The sequence below is a fragment of the Cyanistes caeruleus genome, chromosome 22, assembly GCF_971803275.1.
Source record: "Cyanistes caeruleus chromosome 22, bCyaCae1.hap1.1, whole genome shotgun sequence".
NCBI lineage: Eukaryota > Metazoa > Chordata > Aves > Passeriformes > Paridae > Cyanistes > Cyanistes caeruleus.
In genome coordinates this window covers 6,596,384-6,615,404 of record NC_141722.1, presented here as the reverse complement: position 1 = coordinate 6,615,404, position 19,021 = coordinate 6,596,384, and the positions used below count along the sequence as shown (strand labels likewise).

General features: G+C 38.8%; 2 protein-coding genes across 3 annotated transcripts; one reads left to right on the top strand and one right to left on the bottom strand.

The window, feature by feature from the left end:
* Positions 1-406: 406 nt before the first annotated feature.
* SDF4 (stromal cell derived factor 4) lies at positions 407-13,040 on the bottom strand. 2 transcript variants are annotated; one of them, XM_023940537.2, is made up of 7 exons: positions 12,832-13,040; positions 11,792-12,178; positions 8,083-8,219; positions 7,604-7,717; positions 4,256-4,414; positions 2,989-3,164; positions 407-1,773 (listed from the first exon to the last, which is right to left on the bottom strand). In XM_023940537.2, the coding sequence occupies exons 2-7, from the start codon at positions 12,094-12,096 to the stop codon at positions 1,597-1,599; spliced, it is 1,068 nt and encodes a 355-aa protein (XP_023796305.1). In that variant the 5' UTR covers positions 12,097-12,178; positions 12,832-13,040; the 3' UTR covers positions 407-1,596. The 2 variants fall into 2 exon arrangements, with proteins under 2 accessions (XP_023796305.1, XP_023796306.1); XM_023940538.2 differs by lacking the exon at positions 12,832-13,040 and adding an exon at positions 12,384-12,686.
* Positions 12,993-17,049, top strand: B3GALT6 (beta-1,3-galactosyltransferase 6). The gene has a single exon (XM_023940215.2). The coding sequence runs from the start codon at positions 13,736-13,738 to the stop codon at positions 14,750-14,752; it is 1,017 nt and encodes a 338-aa protein (XP_023795983.2). The 5' UTR covers positions 12,993-13,735; the 3' UTR covers positions 14,753-17,049.
* Positions 17,050-19,021: the final 1,972 nt, after the last annotated feature.

Genomic DNA, 19,021 nt, shown 5'->3' with positions numbered 1-19,021 from the left:
TTCTAGGACAGCTCCCTAGAATTGCAGTTGTGCCTGCACTGAGTCCAGGAAATAACGGGAACTTCATTTTCCAGTCTATTGGAATTGGGTCCAGCATGTCAATTTTAGGTGTTCCAGCTGCCTGGAATTCCAGTTTTACCTTCACTGACTCCAGAAAATACTGGGAATTAGAGAATCCGTGCTAATGCTGTCCCAAAATTCATGTAGGATGGGGTTGGCAGGATCTCTTCATAGGTAAATGACAATTATCAGCTGATTTTACTGGAATTTTTGTGTTTTAACTTATTTTATAGAATATCAGTGGAATTTATTCCTCTTATTTCTCGCCCTCCCTGACAAACCTTAAAAGCAGCAGCATTCCCAAAGCATGGAAAGAAATATTTAATGGAAAAAAAACCCCCAAAAATATGGATATAAAACCTTTTATCCAAGGAATTTAATAAAAATATCAAATAAAGAGCAGATAAAGGGAAAGAGGGACAGCAATTCCTGTATTTACATTATATTAAGAATAAATTTAATCAAATAGAACATCTCAGATTTTCAGGAATTCTTTCCCTAAGAGGTTTTTTTTCCCCAGGAAAGATGGAAGCAGAGGAAAAGTCCATTTTATTTGGGCCAGAGATGCTTTCAGAGCTCACCCAAAGCCTGGAGTTCCCCCCAAATCATCATTAGCAGCTCATTAACAGCATTAATTAGCACAGAGCTCATTCATTTTAGCAGTGAATTTTAATTAAGCAGCCATCAAACTCCATGGGAATTCCCACTGCTCTGTCCACCAGCTTAAATTCCAAAAAAACCTTCCCAATTGTTTGGTTTTCAACCAAAATCTCATTTTTAAAAGCCGTAATCTCCCATTCCCAATGCAGATGTCAACAAAAAAATGGGATTTTATATTAATTTAATTTTAATTAATGTTATTTTAATTTATTTTCATTTCATTTCAATTCATTTAATTCCAAATATTTTCTTCAACATTTTAAATAAATTCTTCCCCAGTCCCCTGAAAAGAGGTGAAAAATTCCATTAAATTCCCAATAACTCTTCAGGAAGGCGAGAAAAACACCGGAATTGAGTGTGGATATTCCCAGGAGGTCAAACATTCCTTGGAACTACCAAAATTCCCCAAATCCAACTTTGATTTGGGATTCCCTGGCTCAGCAGCTGGAAAAAGCAAACAAGGGATTGTTCAAGGAGCCTTCCAAATGGAATTGGGTGTGGAGGACAAACATTCCTTGGAATCGCCGTTCCCTTCCCAAAATCCAACCTTTATTTGGGATTCCCTGGATCAGCAGCTGAAGGCAACAAGGGAATATTTCAGGATTCTCCCCAACCGGACCAGCCAGAATTCCAGCTGGATCCAACCCCACAAACCAGGGAGGAAAACTGCCAGAATCCAGGAATTTCCACGATTTCTCCCGGCATGGAGCTGCAGATCCCAGGGATGGACGGAAAACCGGGAATTTGAGACAACTCTGAGCAAGGAGCGGCGACTGCGACGAAGAATTCTTGCGGCTCGGCCGAGTCCTTTTTCCCTGGGATTTTTTTTGTTGTTTTTTTGGGAAACGGAAAGTTCCAGAAAAGGGGAGAGGAAGCTCAGAATTCCTCGTGGACGTTCCGGGCGTAATCCATGAGTTTGCTGCCGGTGAAATACTCGCTGTACTTGAGGATCTCCTCCAGCTCCAGGTGGTGGTTCTGGTTCTCGTCGGCCACGGCGATCATCTGCCGCGCCTCATTCAGCGCGTTGTGCTCGTTCATGGGATCCATGTATTCCTGAAAAAAACATGGAAAAACGGCCTCAGCCCGGGCCCGCATGTTTGCCAGAAATCCCCTCCTCGGATCCCTAAGCGGAGAGAAAGAGCTTGAGGAAGTGTTTTAACAGCCGTTCTCCCGCTGTTCCCACAGAAATCTGGAATTTTTTCAGCTCATTCCAAGGAATATTTCTGGACTTTCAGCTGTGAATTCCAGTTAAAAATGAGCAATTATCATTTGCAGAGCCTAAATTCTCTTTTTTTTTCCAGTTTTCAAGTGGTTGTGACAGAAATCCCAATTTTTCTCAACTCATTCCAAGGAATATTTGTGGAATTTGAGCTGCAAATTCAGCTCAGGAGCAAATTCCACTTAAAAATGAAAAATTATCAATTTTCAGCACCTAAATTCTATTGTTTTTCCTGCTTTATCAGCTGTTCCCACAAAATATTTTAAAATCAAATTAATATGAAATTAAAATTAACATGAAATCAAAATATTCCATTTTTCAATGAAATATTTATAAAAAATTGAATTGTAATTCAACTATTCTGGGGTTTAAATATATTTGATTTAAAATGAAAATATGAAATTACCATGACATTAAATTTAAATTGAATTTTAATTATTGAATTAATAAATTATATTTAATTTTTTTAAAGTTTAAATTAAATTGAAATATTAAATATTTTTTATTTTTTAAAAAAATATTTTTCTTTTTATAAAATAAAAACTTTTTCATTTTTTTGTTAAAAAATTGAGCTGTAATTCAACTATTTTTGGGTTTTAATATATTTAATTTAAAGTTAAAAGATCATGAAATTACCATGAAATTAAAATTCAACTGAATTTTAATTACTGAATTAATAAATTCTACTTAACTAATTTTTATTGAAGTTTAAATCAAATTGAAATATTAAATATTTTAAAATATTTTTTAAAATATTTTTTCTTTTTATAAAATAAAACCTATTTTTCATTTTTCTGTTAAAAAATTGAGCTGTAATTCAAATCTTATTTAATTCAAAATGAAATTAAAATGAAATGAAAGTGAAATTAAAATAAAATGAAAGTGAAATGAAAGTGAAATGAAAGTGAAATTAAAATGAAATTAAAATGAAATCAAAATATTCAATTTTTTAATGAAACACCTATTAAAAAAATAAGCTGTAACTCAAGTTTTGGGGCTTTTAAAGCTGGATTTGGAAGGAATGGGATTTCCAAGGATGAGGAATTCACCTCCAGCTCCTCCATGGTGACGATCCCATCGTGGTTGGCGTCAATGACCTCCTGGAATTCCTTCCTCCTGTCCCTCACCCAGTCGTCATCGATGTCCTGTGCCTGCTGGTTCTCCACGGTGCCCACGGGCAAGGAGATGAACTCCGACAGCGTCAGCTTCTTATCCCCGTCCTGATCTGGGAGAAACCCCCCAAATGCAAAGAGATCCCTTCAATCCCCCTGCAAATGGGAATTGGCACCACAAACATCAAAATAGAATTGTTTCGTTCCCCACGAAAAAAAGGAGAAAAAATTAAAATCGATTTCATTCCAGTAAAAACTGGAACTTCCTCCTGATCTGCACCATAAAAAAGCAGAAAAAAATCAAATAAATTTGCTTAATTCTCATAAAAAAGCAGAAAAAATTCAAATAGATTTGTGTAATTCCCACAAAAATTCAAATATATTTGCATAATTCCCACAAAAAGCAGAAAAAATTCAAATAGATTTGAGTAATTCCCATAAAAAATTCAAATAGATTTGCATAATTCCCATAAAAAAAGCACAAGAATTTCAAATAGATTTGCGTAATTCCCACAAAAAATTAAATTATAATGCTTTCATTCCCCCAAAAATGGTAATTTCCTCCTGATCTGGGAAAAAAGCAAAACCTTCCCAATAGCCCCATAAAAAGGGGAACCCATGGATATAATTCCCAGGAGATCCTGGATTACCTAAATCCTGGGTATCTCCTGCACCATGAATTGTGGATAAAAAAAAAGATGTTTTTTTATTCACATAAAACACGAAATACACGGATACAATTCCCAAATTAAAACCCAGAAATTCCATTTAGAACCCAGAACTGGAATTCTGTGATGCACAAAAACCCCACAAAATTCCAAAATTTATGCCAAAACCTTCACTCGTAAAATCGGATTATTTTACAAAACCCCCTCCCGAAATCCCCATAAAAACGGGAATTTATGGAAATAATTCCCAATTTAAAACCCAGAAAAAAATTCCGCAATGCATAAAAAAACCCCACAAAATTCCAAAAATTTTGGAAAAAATGCCACAAAAATGTCAAAAACTCGTGGTTTTCACTCATAAAATCAGATTATTTCACAAAAACCCTCCCAAAATCCCCATAAAACCGGGAACACAGGGATAGAATTCCCAGGAAATCCTGGATTCTCAGGTCTCAAATGATCTCCTGCACCATCAAGTGCAGCAGCCACATAAAACCGGGAACACAGGGACAGAATTCCCGGGAATCCCGGCTTACCCAGGTCGCGGATGATCTCCTGCACCATGAAGTGCAGCATTCCGCGGCTGTGCTCGGGGTGCAGGAAGGACAGGAACTCCTGCTCGCTCAGCAGCAGGTCCGGAGGGGGATTGTCCGCCTGGTACCAGCGATCCTTCAGGTTGTCCAGCACCTCCTGCGCTGCAATGCCCACGGAACCTTGGGATCGCGCTCCGGCCCCACCGCGGGACCACCCGCACTCGCCGCACCACGCGGCACAAACACCTGCCAGGAGTCCTTTCCCCTGGCCCAACCCATGTAGGATTTCCATTTTCCCAATCCATTTTTAGGATTTAAATTGTCCCAATCCATTTTTAAGATTTGTCCCAATCACTCTTTAGGATTTCAGTTGTCAAAATTAAATTTTGGGATTTGAATTGTCCCAAATCCATCTTTAGGATTTCAGTTGTCCCAGTCTATTTTTAAAGGATTTCAGTTGTCCCAATCACTCTTTAGGATTTCAGTTTTCCCCAATCCATTTTTAGGATTTAAATTGTCCCAATCCACTTTTCAAATTTGTCCCAATCACTCTAGGATTTCCATTTTCCCAATCCATTTTTAGGATTTAAATTGTCCCAACTCCTTCTTTAGGATTTCAGTTGTCCCAAACCCTCTTTAGGATTTCAGTTGTCCCAATCCATTTCTGTTATTTCAATTGTCCCAATCCAATTTTTAAGATTTCAGTTGTCCCAATCAATTTTTAAGAGTTTTCCCAATCCCTCTTTAGGATTTAAATTGTCCTAATCCATTTTTAAAGGATTTCCATTGTCCCAATCAATTTTTAAGATTTGTCCCAATCACTCTAGGATTTCAGTTGTCACAATTCAATTTTAGGATTTAAATTGTCCCAAATCCCTCTTTAGGATTTCAGTTTTCCCCAATCCATTTTTAGGATTTAAATTGTCCCAATCCAATTTTTAATATTTCAGTTGTCTCAATCCATTTTTAAAGGATTTCCATTGTCCCAATCCATTTTTAGAATTTAAATTTTCCCAACCCATTTTTAAGATTTGTCCCAAACGACTTTTAGAACTCCAATTATCACAATCCATTTTTTGGATTTAAATTGTCCCAATCCAATTTTTAATATTTCAGTTGTCCCAACAATGTTTAAAATTTGTCCCAATCACTCTTTAGGTTGTCCCGATCCATTTTTAGGATTTAACTGGTCACAACCCATTTATTTCAAGCTCTCTGATGTTTTTTAAGCTTAAACCCTGCAGGTATTTATTTATCACAATGTTCAATATATTTTGCTGCAAGGAAAGTTAAACTGGGGGTGCATGAACAGAAAAATCAGCACCAAAATTCCATGGAATTCTTTTATTTCATCCCACAATCCAATTATTTGCCAATATCCATCAATTAATTAAAATAAGCGTTATGTTATGTTATGTTATGTTATGTTATGTTATGTTATGTTATATTTCTTCTATTTAGTTACTACATTTAACTATTATATTTACATATTTTGATTATATTGTATTTGATTATCGATTATTTGATTATTAATCACTATTTTTTATTATTATTATTGTTATTATTGTTAGTATTGTTATTACTTTTATTATTATTTTATATATATATTTTTAAAATAATTTCTGGAATCCACATTTCTGCAGAAAATGCCTTAAACGACACACCCCCAGGTGCTTTTTATTTAAAAAAAATAACACCAAAAATCAATTTTATGGTGTTTGGAGGAGGAGGAAAAACCCCTGAGGAAGTGGAAGATGAATAATTTGATTTTCCCAGAGAAACTTTTGGTGGCCAGGTGCAGAATGGAGGCCCTGACTCAGCACTCAGAGCTTTCTGAAGTCACCCCCAGGTGATTTCCCTGCACCTTCTCAGCTCCTTTGTTTTGCATTTCAGTTTTTTAATCACTGGAAAATGTCACCCAATGGATTCTGAAATGACTCATTCCTGCAGGGAAAGGGAAAGGCTCAGGGGGGATTTACAGGAAATTTAAATGGGTTTTTTAAAGGGGCAAAACAGGAAAATTGCTCTTAAAAATTGCAATTTTCATGGCAGATTCTGGTTAGGATTTTTGCCTTCTGACTTCAATCTTATTATTTATATATTAATGAAATTAAATAAAACGTATGATTAGTTAAATATATATTAATTAAATAATACTACTTAAGTTAAATACATTAAAGAAATTTATTAAGTAAATTAAATAATAACTGTTGTATTAATATTTTAATATTTCTTGAAGGAGATTGCCCTTGAAAAAATTGCAATTCTTATGGCAGATTTGGGTTAGGATGAATGAAGGATTTCTGCCTTTTGACTTCAATCTTATGATTTATATATTAATTAAATAAATAATATGCTTAGTTAAATAAATATTAGATTAATTAAATAATAAATGCCACTTAAGTTCAATACATTAAAGAAATATATTTAATAATAACTATTATATTAATATTTAAATATTTCTTGAAGGAGATTCCCCTTAAAAATTGTAATTTTTATGGCAGATTTGGGTTAGGATGAATGGAGGATTTCTGCCTTTTGACTTCAATCTTATTATTTATATATTAATTAAATAAATCATATGTTTAGTTAAATAAATATTAAATTAATTAAATAATAAATGTTACTTAAGTTCAATACATTAAAGAAATAGATTAAATCAATTAAATAACAACTATTATATTAATATTTAAATATTTCTTGAAGGAGATTCCCCTTAAAAATTGCAATTTTCACAGCAGGTTTGGGTTAGGATGAATGGAGGATTTGTGTCTTCTGACTTCAGTTTTAGGGCTCATTTTAGAATAAATTTAAATACTTATTTAATGGAAAACCAGGAAGATTCCTTTTAAAAAAATGTCATTTTCACAACACATTTTAGACAGAAAAAAAGCAGAATTTCTTTTTTCTGACCCAAATGTTTGCTTTAACAGTAAATTGAAACTTTTTTCGAGGGAACAGGGAGATTCCTCCTAAAAATTCTCATTTCACAGATGGAAAAAACCACAGAATTTTTGTTTTATTATTTAAATGCTCCTCAAGCAGAACAACCCAAACATTTCCCTCCCATTTTTATTTGATTCAACAGTAAATTTAAATTTATTTAAGGAGGAAAACAGGAAGATTCCTCTTAAAAATCCTCATCTTCACACCAAATTTTAGCTGGAAAAAATGCAAAATTTTTCTTGTCTTACAAAAATTGTCATTTTTGCACCAAATTTTAGCTGGAAAAAAATGAAAAATTTGTCTTTTCTTATTGAAATCCTCCCTGAGCACAAGAACCAAACATTTCCCTACCTTTTTGTTTTTCCCACCCAGCTTTCAGGAACACAAACCCCATTCTGCACTTACTTTCTTCATCTATTTTCAATTCCTCGTTGTTTTTGATTTTCTCTGCAATTTCCTTTTCATTGAAGCCTTTGCTTGCCAAGAATTTAATTTTATATTCATCCCAGGACACATGACCTGTCATTGAGAAAATTTCAGCTTGAAACGATGAATTTTTGATTTCATTATCTCAAAATAAGCAAATTTTTAACATTTTTTAGTCCAGCATCCCAACCCCACATGGAATTTTAGGAATGACAACATAAAAGCTGTGACCCAATTTGTTTTTGAGGATCTTTAAGCCACAAAGGTTTTGTGAAAAATCCAATTTATTTCATTTTTTTACCACTTCTTTATGAAACAAAGACCTGCCTGCAGCACATGGATTCCCACAAAAATCCAAATCTGCCATTCCCAACCTAAATTTGATCCCAGAAATAAGTTCTGGATCCCAGAATTGACTTATAAAGTGATTTTTTAAAGGAAAAAAATGTGAATTTTACCATCTCCATCAGGGTCCACAGCTCGGAAATGCATTTTGTTCTCCTCCACGGCCTCCTGGAAATGCTCATCTGTTTTTTCCATTATCCAACGCTGCATTTCCTTGGCACTGATTTTTTTATCATTATTTATATCCACCCTAGTGAGGTAAAACAAACAGGATTGAAATTTAGAGCTTAAGAGGAAAAGATCTGGTTTTGTTTTCATTTATAAATCGTTTTATTTGGTAAAAACTGACAGAAAAATCAATTAATTAAATAATTTAATTTTTTTAATTAATTTTTGGCTCTCTGCGAGAAAACAAGTGGCAGCTCAGCTTTTATTTCAAAATTAAATGTAAATAATGTTATTAATTTCATTAAATTTAGCAATATTTAAGTTATTCCTCAGTGAAAAACTTTTTTTTTTTTTTCTGGAATTAAATAATATTTCTGAGGAAATTTTTCCCACAAATCATCCCTGATGGAATTTTGGCTCACTCCAAATTCAGGATTATCACAGCTTAGAAAAATTTCTTCCAGAGCTTGAATTCCCACTTAATTTATCTTTCCAAGCCCTTTTTTTTCTTTTTAATTTAATTGAATTTTTAATTTTTAACTCGTTTAAAACTTGCACATCCATTTGTTCTCCATGAGTTTTCTGTCTGGCTTTTGCTTTCCCAATGAATTTCTTGGATTCAGAGCTGCAGAATTCAATTTTTCTTGACTAAAATTACCAGGAAAATCCAACCTGATCAATCCTCTCTCTTGCCATTCCATCAATTGTTATTTCATTAAGAACTGAATTAGAAAATTATGATTCAAAACCAAAAAGAAATCAAATTTTCTGCCACTTTGAGGGGTTTTTTTGAGCAGAACATTACATATTCAAAAATATCACTAAAAATCAGATTTTGTGACGTTATCATGTCAAACTCTCTTTAAAACCTCTCAAACCCACTCTCTGTAATTCAAAATACCACTAAAAAATCAGATTTTATCTTGTTACCATTTCAAATTCTATTTAAAGCATCTCCAACCCACACTTTGTTCAATTAAAAAACCAAAACTCAAAGAAAAAACAGAATTAAAAAGCCCCAGGTTGAGTCTGGCCTTTGTTATCTCTTGGAATCACAGAGCTGTTATTATTGAAACTCCAATTATTCAAGATGTGATTTGCCTTGAAATGTCAACTAAATGTGAAAAAAGCGACAAACAACCCTAAAAATGCAGATTTAAGGAGATGAAATATAACAATTTACACCAGGGAGATGCTCAGGGGTTGGAGGGGACCAAGTTTGGGATAAAAATCAGATTTAAAACAGCATTTTCCCCCTCAATATTTCCAATTTGGGGTTTTCCTCGAATCACAGCTGTGAAAATTCCTCTTTCCAATCCTTTTCCACCGAAATTGCAGCGTAATTAGGGGAAAAAAAGGAAGAAAATCCAATTTATTGCTGATTTAAAGCATTGAAGCACAAAGTGGGAGCATGGAATCAGGAAAAGCGTGAATTTTGTAGGAAAACGGAATTCTTCTGATGGATAATAAACCAATTTTAGCCCAGTTTCTCTACTAAAACCACAAGAAAATCCGATTTCTGGGGCTTCCTTCCCCTTTTCAATGAACGCAGGGTTCTTAAATCCCAACGTTCCCACCCGCAAAAATTCCAGTTTTTCATGTGAATCATTTCAGGGCTGGATTCTGTTTCAACCAAATCAAGATTTCAGCAAAATAGGAATTATTTCAATCCCAGTTTTTCTGTGAAAATCACGGCTTGGGGAAGTTTTTCCAACTGTATTTTCAGGAATTCTCTTAAATAATAATTCATGTTTTGAATTTATTTGTGATTTTTATGGAGCTTTTTCATTGATTAAAAACACATTCTGTGTTTGTCTTGCAAGAAAATAATTCCAGAGCATCTGGAAGTCTGGGATTTACTGGGTTTTCCTGGGATTTCTCTCTAGAAATCCATCAAATCCCCCAAAACCCTTCCCTACATTCTTAATCTGATCCTCTGAGGGAATTTGAAATAAATCTCAGAATGGAACTGATCCCAAATCCAATTAATTGAAGTTTTCTTTTAAAATAAACAAGGAAAAAAAATCCGAATTTGGGAATGGGGATTTCCTAACCAGGACTTGGATGTTCCCAATTAACATCCAGGAATAAAGAAATCTTAATTATTTAATATTTTAACATTGAAGTAAGGGGCTTGAATAACAAAAAAATAATAAATAATTTCCTTTAAATTTTATTTTTAAAAAATCCTGGTTTGGCTGGAATTCTATTCCTGAGGAGAATTTCAAAACCCCTGAATTTCCAACGTTTTTATGGATGTTTTAAATTAAATCGCTTTATTATTTTGTTATTCATTTGTTATTAATTTAGTAATTATATCCCCCTTGTGGTATTAACTGGAGATGTTTTAATTTTAAAAATGCAAATAAAGCCAACTCTGCCCCCTGGTGTCTGAAAGTGCTGAAACAGAGCCAAAAATAGGAAATTTTTATTAAAGGAAAATGCTTGATTGGCTTCAAATACAACTTCAGATTTTTACACCAAGTAAAGGAATTAATTTAAAATTTAAAGTTTTTTAAAAAGCCATAAAAGGGAAATTTTCTCTTTCTATTTCCATGTTTTATTTTCTTTTCTTGTTCTAAATTCTGAGGAATTGTTCTGTTCTTTCCTGGAATGTGCAATTATCCTCAGTTTTTTATTTTTTTAATTGATTTAATATTTTTTATTTTGTTTATTATTCATTTAAAACACTGCCGTTTTAGCCACTGAAGCATCCACTGGAAGTTTTGTGAGCACAAATCCCAATTTTTTTTCATTTCTTGTAATTTTCCCTGACCCTTTTCTGTGGATTGTCTTCCCAGCGTTTTCCTTTTATTTGTACAAGTCCCAACAGGAAAAGACCCAAGGTCTGGGTGAAAAAAAAGGCCAAAAATTTTAAATAAAGAATTAAAATTGCCGAATTTTGAAGTCTGAAACCAAACTTAGCACAAAACTGGAGCCTAAGGGAATCCTTCCTCCCCAATTCCTGGATGTACAATCCAAGGGGGATGAATTCTTGATTAACCAGGCGAAAGAAACAGGAATTTTCACTCTTTTAAAGTTGTTTTTCCAACATAGAAACTGAATATTTTGGCACCAAACACAAACACAGCATTTCCAGGGTGAGACCTTTCCCTTTCAAATTTGGAAAGATTAATGATAATTCCCAATTTTGAAAATATTCATTAAAATGTCCAATTATGAAATACTAATTAAAATCCCCAAACTTTGAAAATATTCATTTAAAATCCTCAATTTTGAAAATATTCATTAAAATTTCCCATTTTGAAATATTAAAATTCCCAATTATTAAATCCTAATTAAAATCCCTAATTTTGAACATATTAATTAAATCTTCCCATTTGGAAATCTTAAAATTCCCAATTGTTAAATCCTAATTAAAATCCCCACATTTTAAAAACATGAATAGTGATTTAAACTTTTAATGATTTAATAATTCTAATGAATTATTTGGTAATTTTAATAAATAAAAATATAATATAATATAATATAATATAATATAATATAATATAATATAATATAATATAATACAATTTTAATAAATTTTATAATTTCAATAAATTTAATACTTTTTAATATTTTAAAATATTTTTTTAAATTCCCAGTTTTGGGGGTTTTTTGGCCCCGTTTCCCTCCGCACTGCCAGCGACTCACTTGGAAAAAATCACCATTAGCTTCTTCCTGTTCCTCCTGGGCTCTGAATCCTCCTCGAATTCCTCCATATCTTTTCCCAGGAAAACCTCCTGATGGAATTCCTTGTTCAGGTGTCCGTCCATCTCCATCTTGACGCCGTTCAGGTGATCCGGGGGCAGGATCTCGTTCTCCTCTTTGCCCTCAGCTGCTTTTTCCTTCAGCACGGAATTATTCGCAGGCCTGGCATAAACATCCATCGAGAGGAAGATGAAGAGCAGGGAGAAATAAAGAGACCCCAAACTGCACAGGAAAGCTTGCCTCGACATCTTTTTTTTTTTCCTTTTTTAAGTTATTTTTCCTCTTTTATTATTATTTCTCCACTGCTGAAATCGCTGTGGGTTAAATGATCTAAAAGGAAAAAAAGGAGAAAAACCAAATTAAACTCTGAAGCAAGAGGTCATTAATGAACGTCTAAAATTAAAAATAACCTATGCACAATATTAATAATTTAATTATGTACATATATAAGTACATATATATTTGCATATATATATATATATATATATATGAGTAAAAAAAAACTACACACAAGAATAAAGTCAGAGGAACCTACACAAAAATAGAAGAGTTTTTGATGCCAGACATTAAAAAAGCCTGTTAAACAAAAAAAATATATGGAATTAATGCCTTAGCTTTCAGTCTGCAGAGGACTTGGGAAAGAAACATCCTTGAAAATGCAGGAAAAGCCCCAGGAGTATTCCAGAGATACCAACAAAAATGCTCTTTGGAAAAAAATTAAGGCTTTTTGGAGAAGGCTGACTGAGGGAAACACAGATCCAAGAGAAAGCGGAGCTGGAAACACCCAGGAAGCAGCGGCGGGGCGGACCCGTCAGGGAGCCGTAAAATCAGAGTATCCTGCCCTGGAAGTGACCCACAGGGATCATCCTTTCCAGGGGGAAATTCCAGGGGGAAAATCCCAAATCCAACAGGGAGCGCGCGCAGGAGCCGCTCAGAGCCCCCCGGGATCCCCGCGGGGTTGCGGGAGGAACCACCGCACTCACCGAGAGCCGCTCGGGAGGGAGCGGAGCTGCCCCAGCGCCGCGCCGGCCGCGGGGAGGCTCAGCCCGGGCCCGGCCGCCCCTCACGGCCCCTCACGGCGCTGGCCGGGCAGAGGGAAGCGGGGAGGAGGCGGAAGTTTGGTCACTGCTCGCGCGGCGGGAAGGCGCGACGGCCATCTTAGGTGAGGGCAGCCGCCATCTTGAGTGAGGGCAGCCGCCGGCAGGAAGGGGGCAAAGGGGCGTTTTCTGGCGTTCGCATCGTTATGTCAGGTATATCTCCTCCTGCTTCCCGGCTGCGCGTGCGTGCTGGTTTTATTGGATCGTGGAACGGTTTGGGTTGGAAGGGACCTTAAATAGCATCTAATGCCAATCCCTCCCAGGGACAGAGAAGATGTGGCTGCCCCTGGATCCCTGCAATTGTCCAAGGCCAGATTGGAAGTTGAGGCTTGGAGCACCCTGAGATAGTGGAAGGTGTCCCTGCCCGTGGCGGGAGGTGGCACTGGGTGGGCTTTGAGGTCCATCCCAACCTTTTACCAGTCCGTGATTCCATGAACAAGGCACAGTCACAGCGCAGTGCCCAAATTCAAGATGGCTCCTCCCCTAGCCTCACCTGCCCTACTCCAAGATGGCGGCCGCCGCGTCAGGCGCTGCGGCCACCGCCTCTCCTCCCGCCCCTTCCCCTAGTGCGGGAACCGCCGGAGCCGCGGCAGGAGCAGGGACGGAGCCGCCGCTTCGCCGAGGAGAAGGCGGAGAGCGCGGGAGAACCATGAAACCACCCCAGCACCGCAGCGACGCGCGGTGAGCGCTCCCGCAGGAAGCTTGTCCCCTCCCGGCGGCCATACCGCCGTTCCCGCCTGAACGCGGTGTGGGCGTGGCGGCGGCGCCGGGCGCGAGGGGCCCCGCGGCCATGAAGGCGCTGCGGCGGCTGAGCCGGCACCGCACCGCGCTGGGGCTCGGCGGGCTCTCGCTCTGCGCCGCCGTCCTGCTCTACCTCGCCAAGTGCACCTCCGAGGGGCTGCGCCCGCTGCCCGCGGCCCCCGCGCTCCCGCACAGTCAGCCCGGCCGTGGGGCCCGCGCCGCGCCCCCGGCCGCCCCTGAGGGCAGCGCCTTGTTGGCCGTGGTGGTGATGAGCGGCCCCAAGTACAGCGAGCGGCGCAGCATCATCCGCAGCACCTGGATGGCGGCGGCGCGGCAGGCGCCTCACGGCCACGTCTGGAGCCGCTTCGTGGTGGGCACGGCGGGGCTGGGCGCCGAGGAGCTGCGGAGCCTGGAGCTGGAGCAGAGCCGCCACCGGGACCTGCTGCTGCTGCCGGAGCTGCGCGACTCGTACGAGAACCTCACGGCCAAGGTGCTGGCCACCTACGTGTGGCTGGACACGCACCTGGACTTCCAGTTCGCCCTCAAGGCTGACGACGACACCTTCGTGCGCTTGGACGTGCTGGTGGAGGAGCTGAGGGCCAAGGAGCCGCGGCGCCTCTATTGGGGCTTCTTCTCGGGCCGCGGGAGGGTGAAATCCGGGGGCAAGTGGAAGGAGAGCGCTTGGCTGCTGTGCGATTATTACCTGCCCTACGCGCTGGGCGGCGGCTACGTGATCTCCGCCGACCTGGTGCGCTACCTGCGCCTCAGCAGGGACTACCTGAACCTGTGGCAGAGCGAGGACGTGTCCCTGGGGGTGTGGCTGGCGCCCATCGACGTGAAGAGAGTGCACGACCCCCGCTTCGACACCGAGTACAAATCGCGCGGCTGCAACAACAAATACATCGTGACTCACAAGCAGAGCATCGAGGACATGCTGGAGAAGCACCAGACGCTGGCGAAGGAAGGGAAGCTCTGTAAGGAAGAGGTGAAACTCAGGCTTTCCTACATGTACGACTGGGGAGTGCCTCCCTCCCAGTGCTGCCAGAGGAAGGATGGCATCCCCTGAAAGGCTCGGGGAGAAGCCTCAGGAGGATGGACTCTGCTTGCTGTTACACGGGGAGAATCCCAGTAAAATGGAATTCTTGCCTCAGTTTCTCCCTCAGAACATTGGGCCCAAGGCTTTGGGATGCGGGTCTGGCTGGATTTAGGGAAGAGTGGTTCATTTGAGTCAGGACTCCTGGAATCTCCCACTCCATATCCATGGACAGACTTTCCAAATCCCGGCCTGCTGCTGTGGATCCATAATTCCAGCAGAATTGAGCGGGAAGAGCTGCTAACATGGAATTTTTGTGGAAGGATGGCATCCCCTGAAAGCCTTGGGGAGAAGCCTCAGGAGGATGGACTCTGCTTGCTGTTACATGGAGGAGAATCCCATTAAAATGGAATTTTTGCCTCAGTTACTCCCTCAGAACATTGGGAACAAATCATTCCCCTCAGGCACCAATCCCAAAGGCTTTGGGATGCGGGCCTGGCTGGATTTAGGGAAGAGCAGTTCATTGGAGTCAGGGGTTAATTACTCTTAGGAAGATTTTGCGCAGCTCGTTCTGTCACCCCAGAGCTGCTGCTGTGGCACAGTTAGAGATGCTTAAAAAAACCCCCAAAACAGGTGACAGAAAGCACAGGAAAAGGTCAAACGCCAGGATTGAAGGCAAATAAAAGGTGGCAAAACCCAGGGAGAAGAGAAAATCAGAGGGAGAGAACTGGAATATGAAAAGTTTGAGCAGATTCTGAGGTTCATTTGATAAAGGCCATGCTGAGTTTTGATGCTGTTGAGACTGAGGTGAGGCTGCTGGTGATTCCTTGGCAAGGAAACACCGGCTTGGTGCGGAGGGAAGAGCCCAAACTGGGAACAGATGATTCCAGAGGCAACAGGTGATTGCTACAGGCAGGAAAAGGGATCAGCTTTTCCTGGGATCCCTGCAGGGAGAGCGCTCTGGAATGATGAAATCTGTTCATTTGTCTCTTTTTTGCTGCTTGACGGGCAATGTACATAAATCTGGCAGCTCTGAAGGGATGTGGCTGAGTTTTGGCAGAAATCGAATTTATTCTGATTTGGGGACATTTTTTGGCTTTGAAAAAGCCTCCAGGTGTTGTTTTGAGCTCATTTCCCTCCAAAACTCAAGAACTCCCTGGCTGCTCCAGGCCATTGCAGACTTTAAATTTAGATTTATTAATGCAAATAAGCAGGAATTGATCAGTGGGAGTTCCAAAAACCATTTGCCCAAAGGTGGGGATCTAAGGCGTAAAAGTGAACTTAGTGTAGTCAAGAGAAAAATGTTCCCCCACCCCAAAAATTCAGCTTTGAGAACTTTATTTCTCTTTTCAGCACACTAAAAAATCCCAATTAGGTGCTCAAAGCTGAGGGAATTCCCTCCTTCTCTTCCAAAATTCCTTGTAGAGGAATTAAAATGGAATTAATTGGCAGTGACACATCCACAAATTGCGTTTTTCCCTCAGTCCTGGCTACACCAAAATAATCAGAGCTCACACAGGTCTCAGACATTGATTTATCTCCAAACCTGGAATTCCGACATTTTTCACTGGCAGCTGCTCCAAAATTTTTCCAGTCCCCTGTCCCAGCCGCGGCTCTTGCGGCGTGAGCGGTTTTTATTTTGTAAATGTAAAATTCCATTTTTTCAGTGTCTTTTTTTGTGATTTCTTTGGTGTTTGTTGCACTCTGCACTTTCATTCCCGTCCCATTCCCTCCTCCCCAACTCTGGCTGGAAGAGACAAAAGGCAAAGAAAAATTGAAAATTCAAGAAGTGCCAATTTCTCTTTCTTTTTTGCTTCTTAGCAAAATTAGGAATTTTAGGAATGCCAAAGGGATCAATTCTGTTGGGTTTTTGTTGGGTTTTTTTTTCTTGTTATTCTCTTATTTTGATTAATTAATTATTGAAGATTAAAAATCTTCAGAAATCTGCTTTATTTTGAAAATTTCAAGGCTATGACTTCCTCCTAAAACAAAACTAAAATCCTGCAAAAACTCAATTATTTTTGCATGTCAAACTCAACTATTATGATTATAATAATTATAATTATCTTTATAATGCATGCTTAGGGATTACCAGGGAGTCTTTTTTTCCCAAAATATCCTATTCCAAACCAGGAATTTTCCAAGATGACAGCAAATTCCAGTTTTTTAAACATCCATTTGCCATCTGAGGTTCGTTAATGTTGTCTGTATTGTGATAAATTACCTGTAATGTGAATATTTATTTATAATTATATTTATTTATAATTCTTGCCAGTGTATTCTCTTTATTTTCCCAGGAAAATGACAAATAAATCCATTAATTCCGAGAATACCATCCATTTTCCCATTATTTTATCCATCTTTACTCATTTTTTCCCAGGAAAATTAAAAATAAATCCATTTATTCCCAGAATAACATCCATTTTCCCATTATTTTATCCACTTTTCCTCTTTATTCTCACTGGAAAATTCCACCCGGGAAGCAAAATCAGCTGAGGATGCAGCCAAATTATTTTAAAGGGAATTTTTTCCCCCCCCTGATTTTCTTGGAATCTTTAATCCCTGCCATTCCAATATTTTTAAAATCGATTTTCCTCCAAATTTCAAACATTGAAAGAACTCAAACTTCCCTCAAAAATTAAATTAATCCCATTTTTTTTCCATAAGTAATTCAGAATAACTCTGGGATTTTGCTATTGGAGCAAAGGGTTCCTTATGGGATTTATTCCCAAATTTTTCTGCCTGTCCCAGGCAGTCACTAGATGTCACTCCAAGCCTTTGGAAGCCTGAATTCCTTAAAAAACTGAGAATTTAACTGTCCAAACCCCAGTGTTTATGACTAAAATCGGGTGGTGTTCTCTGATTTTAACATAAAATAATCGGGAAAAAAGGGAAAGGAAAAAATTTTCCAATTAAAAATGGAATTATGAGGGAATTATCGAGGTTGGAACCACTGTCTTTTTCCATGGAATTAACGGGAAATTCATGTGGAAACCTAAAGAGAAACTTCTGTGGAAGCCCAAAAAAAAGCCCCCAAAATTCAGGAAAAATTAATAAAATGAATAAAATTTAATTAAACTCAATAAAAACATTCAGAGATTTTTTTATTTTTTTTTTTATGGAACAACTCAACCCAAAATCCCAGTCCCTATGTCCCTGTTTAATCAAGAATTTTTGGGGTTTCCTCAGCTGAAAATTCCATGCATTTGAGCTGGGAAATTTCATTTTCCAAAGGGAAACCGTTCCCTGGAATTTCCAAAGGATTTTAATTCCCAAACCTGGACCCCTCCTCCAATTTTTGGGCTGATTAAAAACTGTATAGGAATTACAAATGTTCCTATGAAAAATTATTTATACTCCAGGAGCTTCCTGAGGGATTTTTTCTGGGATTGGGAACCAATTCCTCTTTATTTTTAGTGGGAAGATTCACCTGGATTAGGAGCTGGAATTTAGGGAAAAATTAGAATTTTGTTATATTTGAGGAACTTTTCCACATGGAAAATGTGGAAAACATGGAAAAATGTGGAAAAATCTGGACACTGCTCCGAGTTTTGAGGAAAACTCAGAAATCCACAATCCCACAGATTCCGAGAGCTCTGGAGATGCCAAGGCCACCACCAAGATGTCCCCAAAAAGTTGGGAATGAGGCGGAAGAACCTCTACTCATGGAAAACACGGAAAGAATGAGGAAAAATCCAGGGACTGCTCCAAGTTTTGAGGAACGCTCAGAAATCCACAATCCCATGGATCCCAAGAGCTCTGAAAAGAGCGAAGGAATATCCAGGAAGTTCGGAAGGAGTGTCCCCTCCTGGAAAACCACAATTCCCACTTTGGATTTTCCCACTTTCTGGTGGTCCCTGTCATTCCCTGCTTCCCTTGACAGCCAAAATCCCGGGAATGTGAGCCCTGTTTATTTTCCACTCTCCAGCTCCGGCCAAGTGGAGCAGCTCCCACAAAGCACAAGATCCGGGAGGAACAAAAAAGGCTGGGAAATGAGTAATTCCCTAGCTTTGAAATCAAGGAAAGCGTCGTCGTTGCTGGTGATCGATGGATTTGGGATGGTGCCAAAGGGCTTGGAATCATCACGGCGCAAACCACTGGAAAAAACATTTATCCAGAGCTGATCCTGCCCGGGAGAATTCCAAATATTTACTTTAGATGTTGACTTTAGGGAAGGACTCAAGCCAGGATCGTGGATTTGGATCTGCCAAATCCCGACAATTGAGGTGCTAAGAGCTGGAATTTGGGGCCAATCTGTCTGATTTTATCTTGGTTAGTCATTTCTCCTTTTTCCATGCCCTG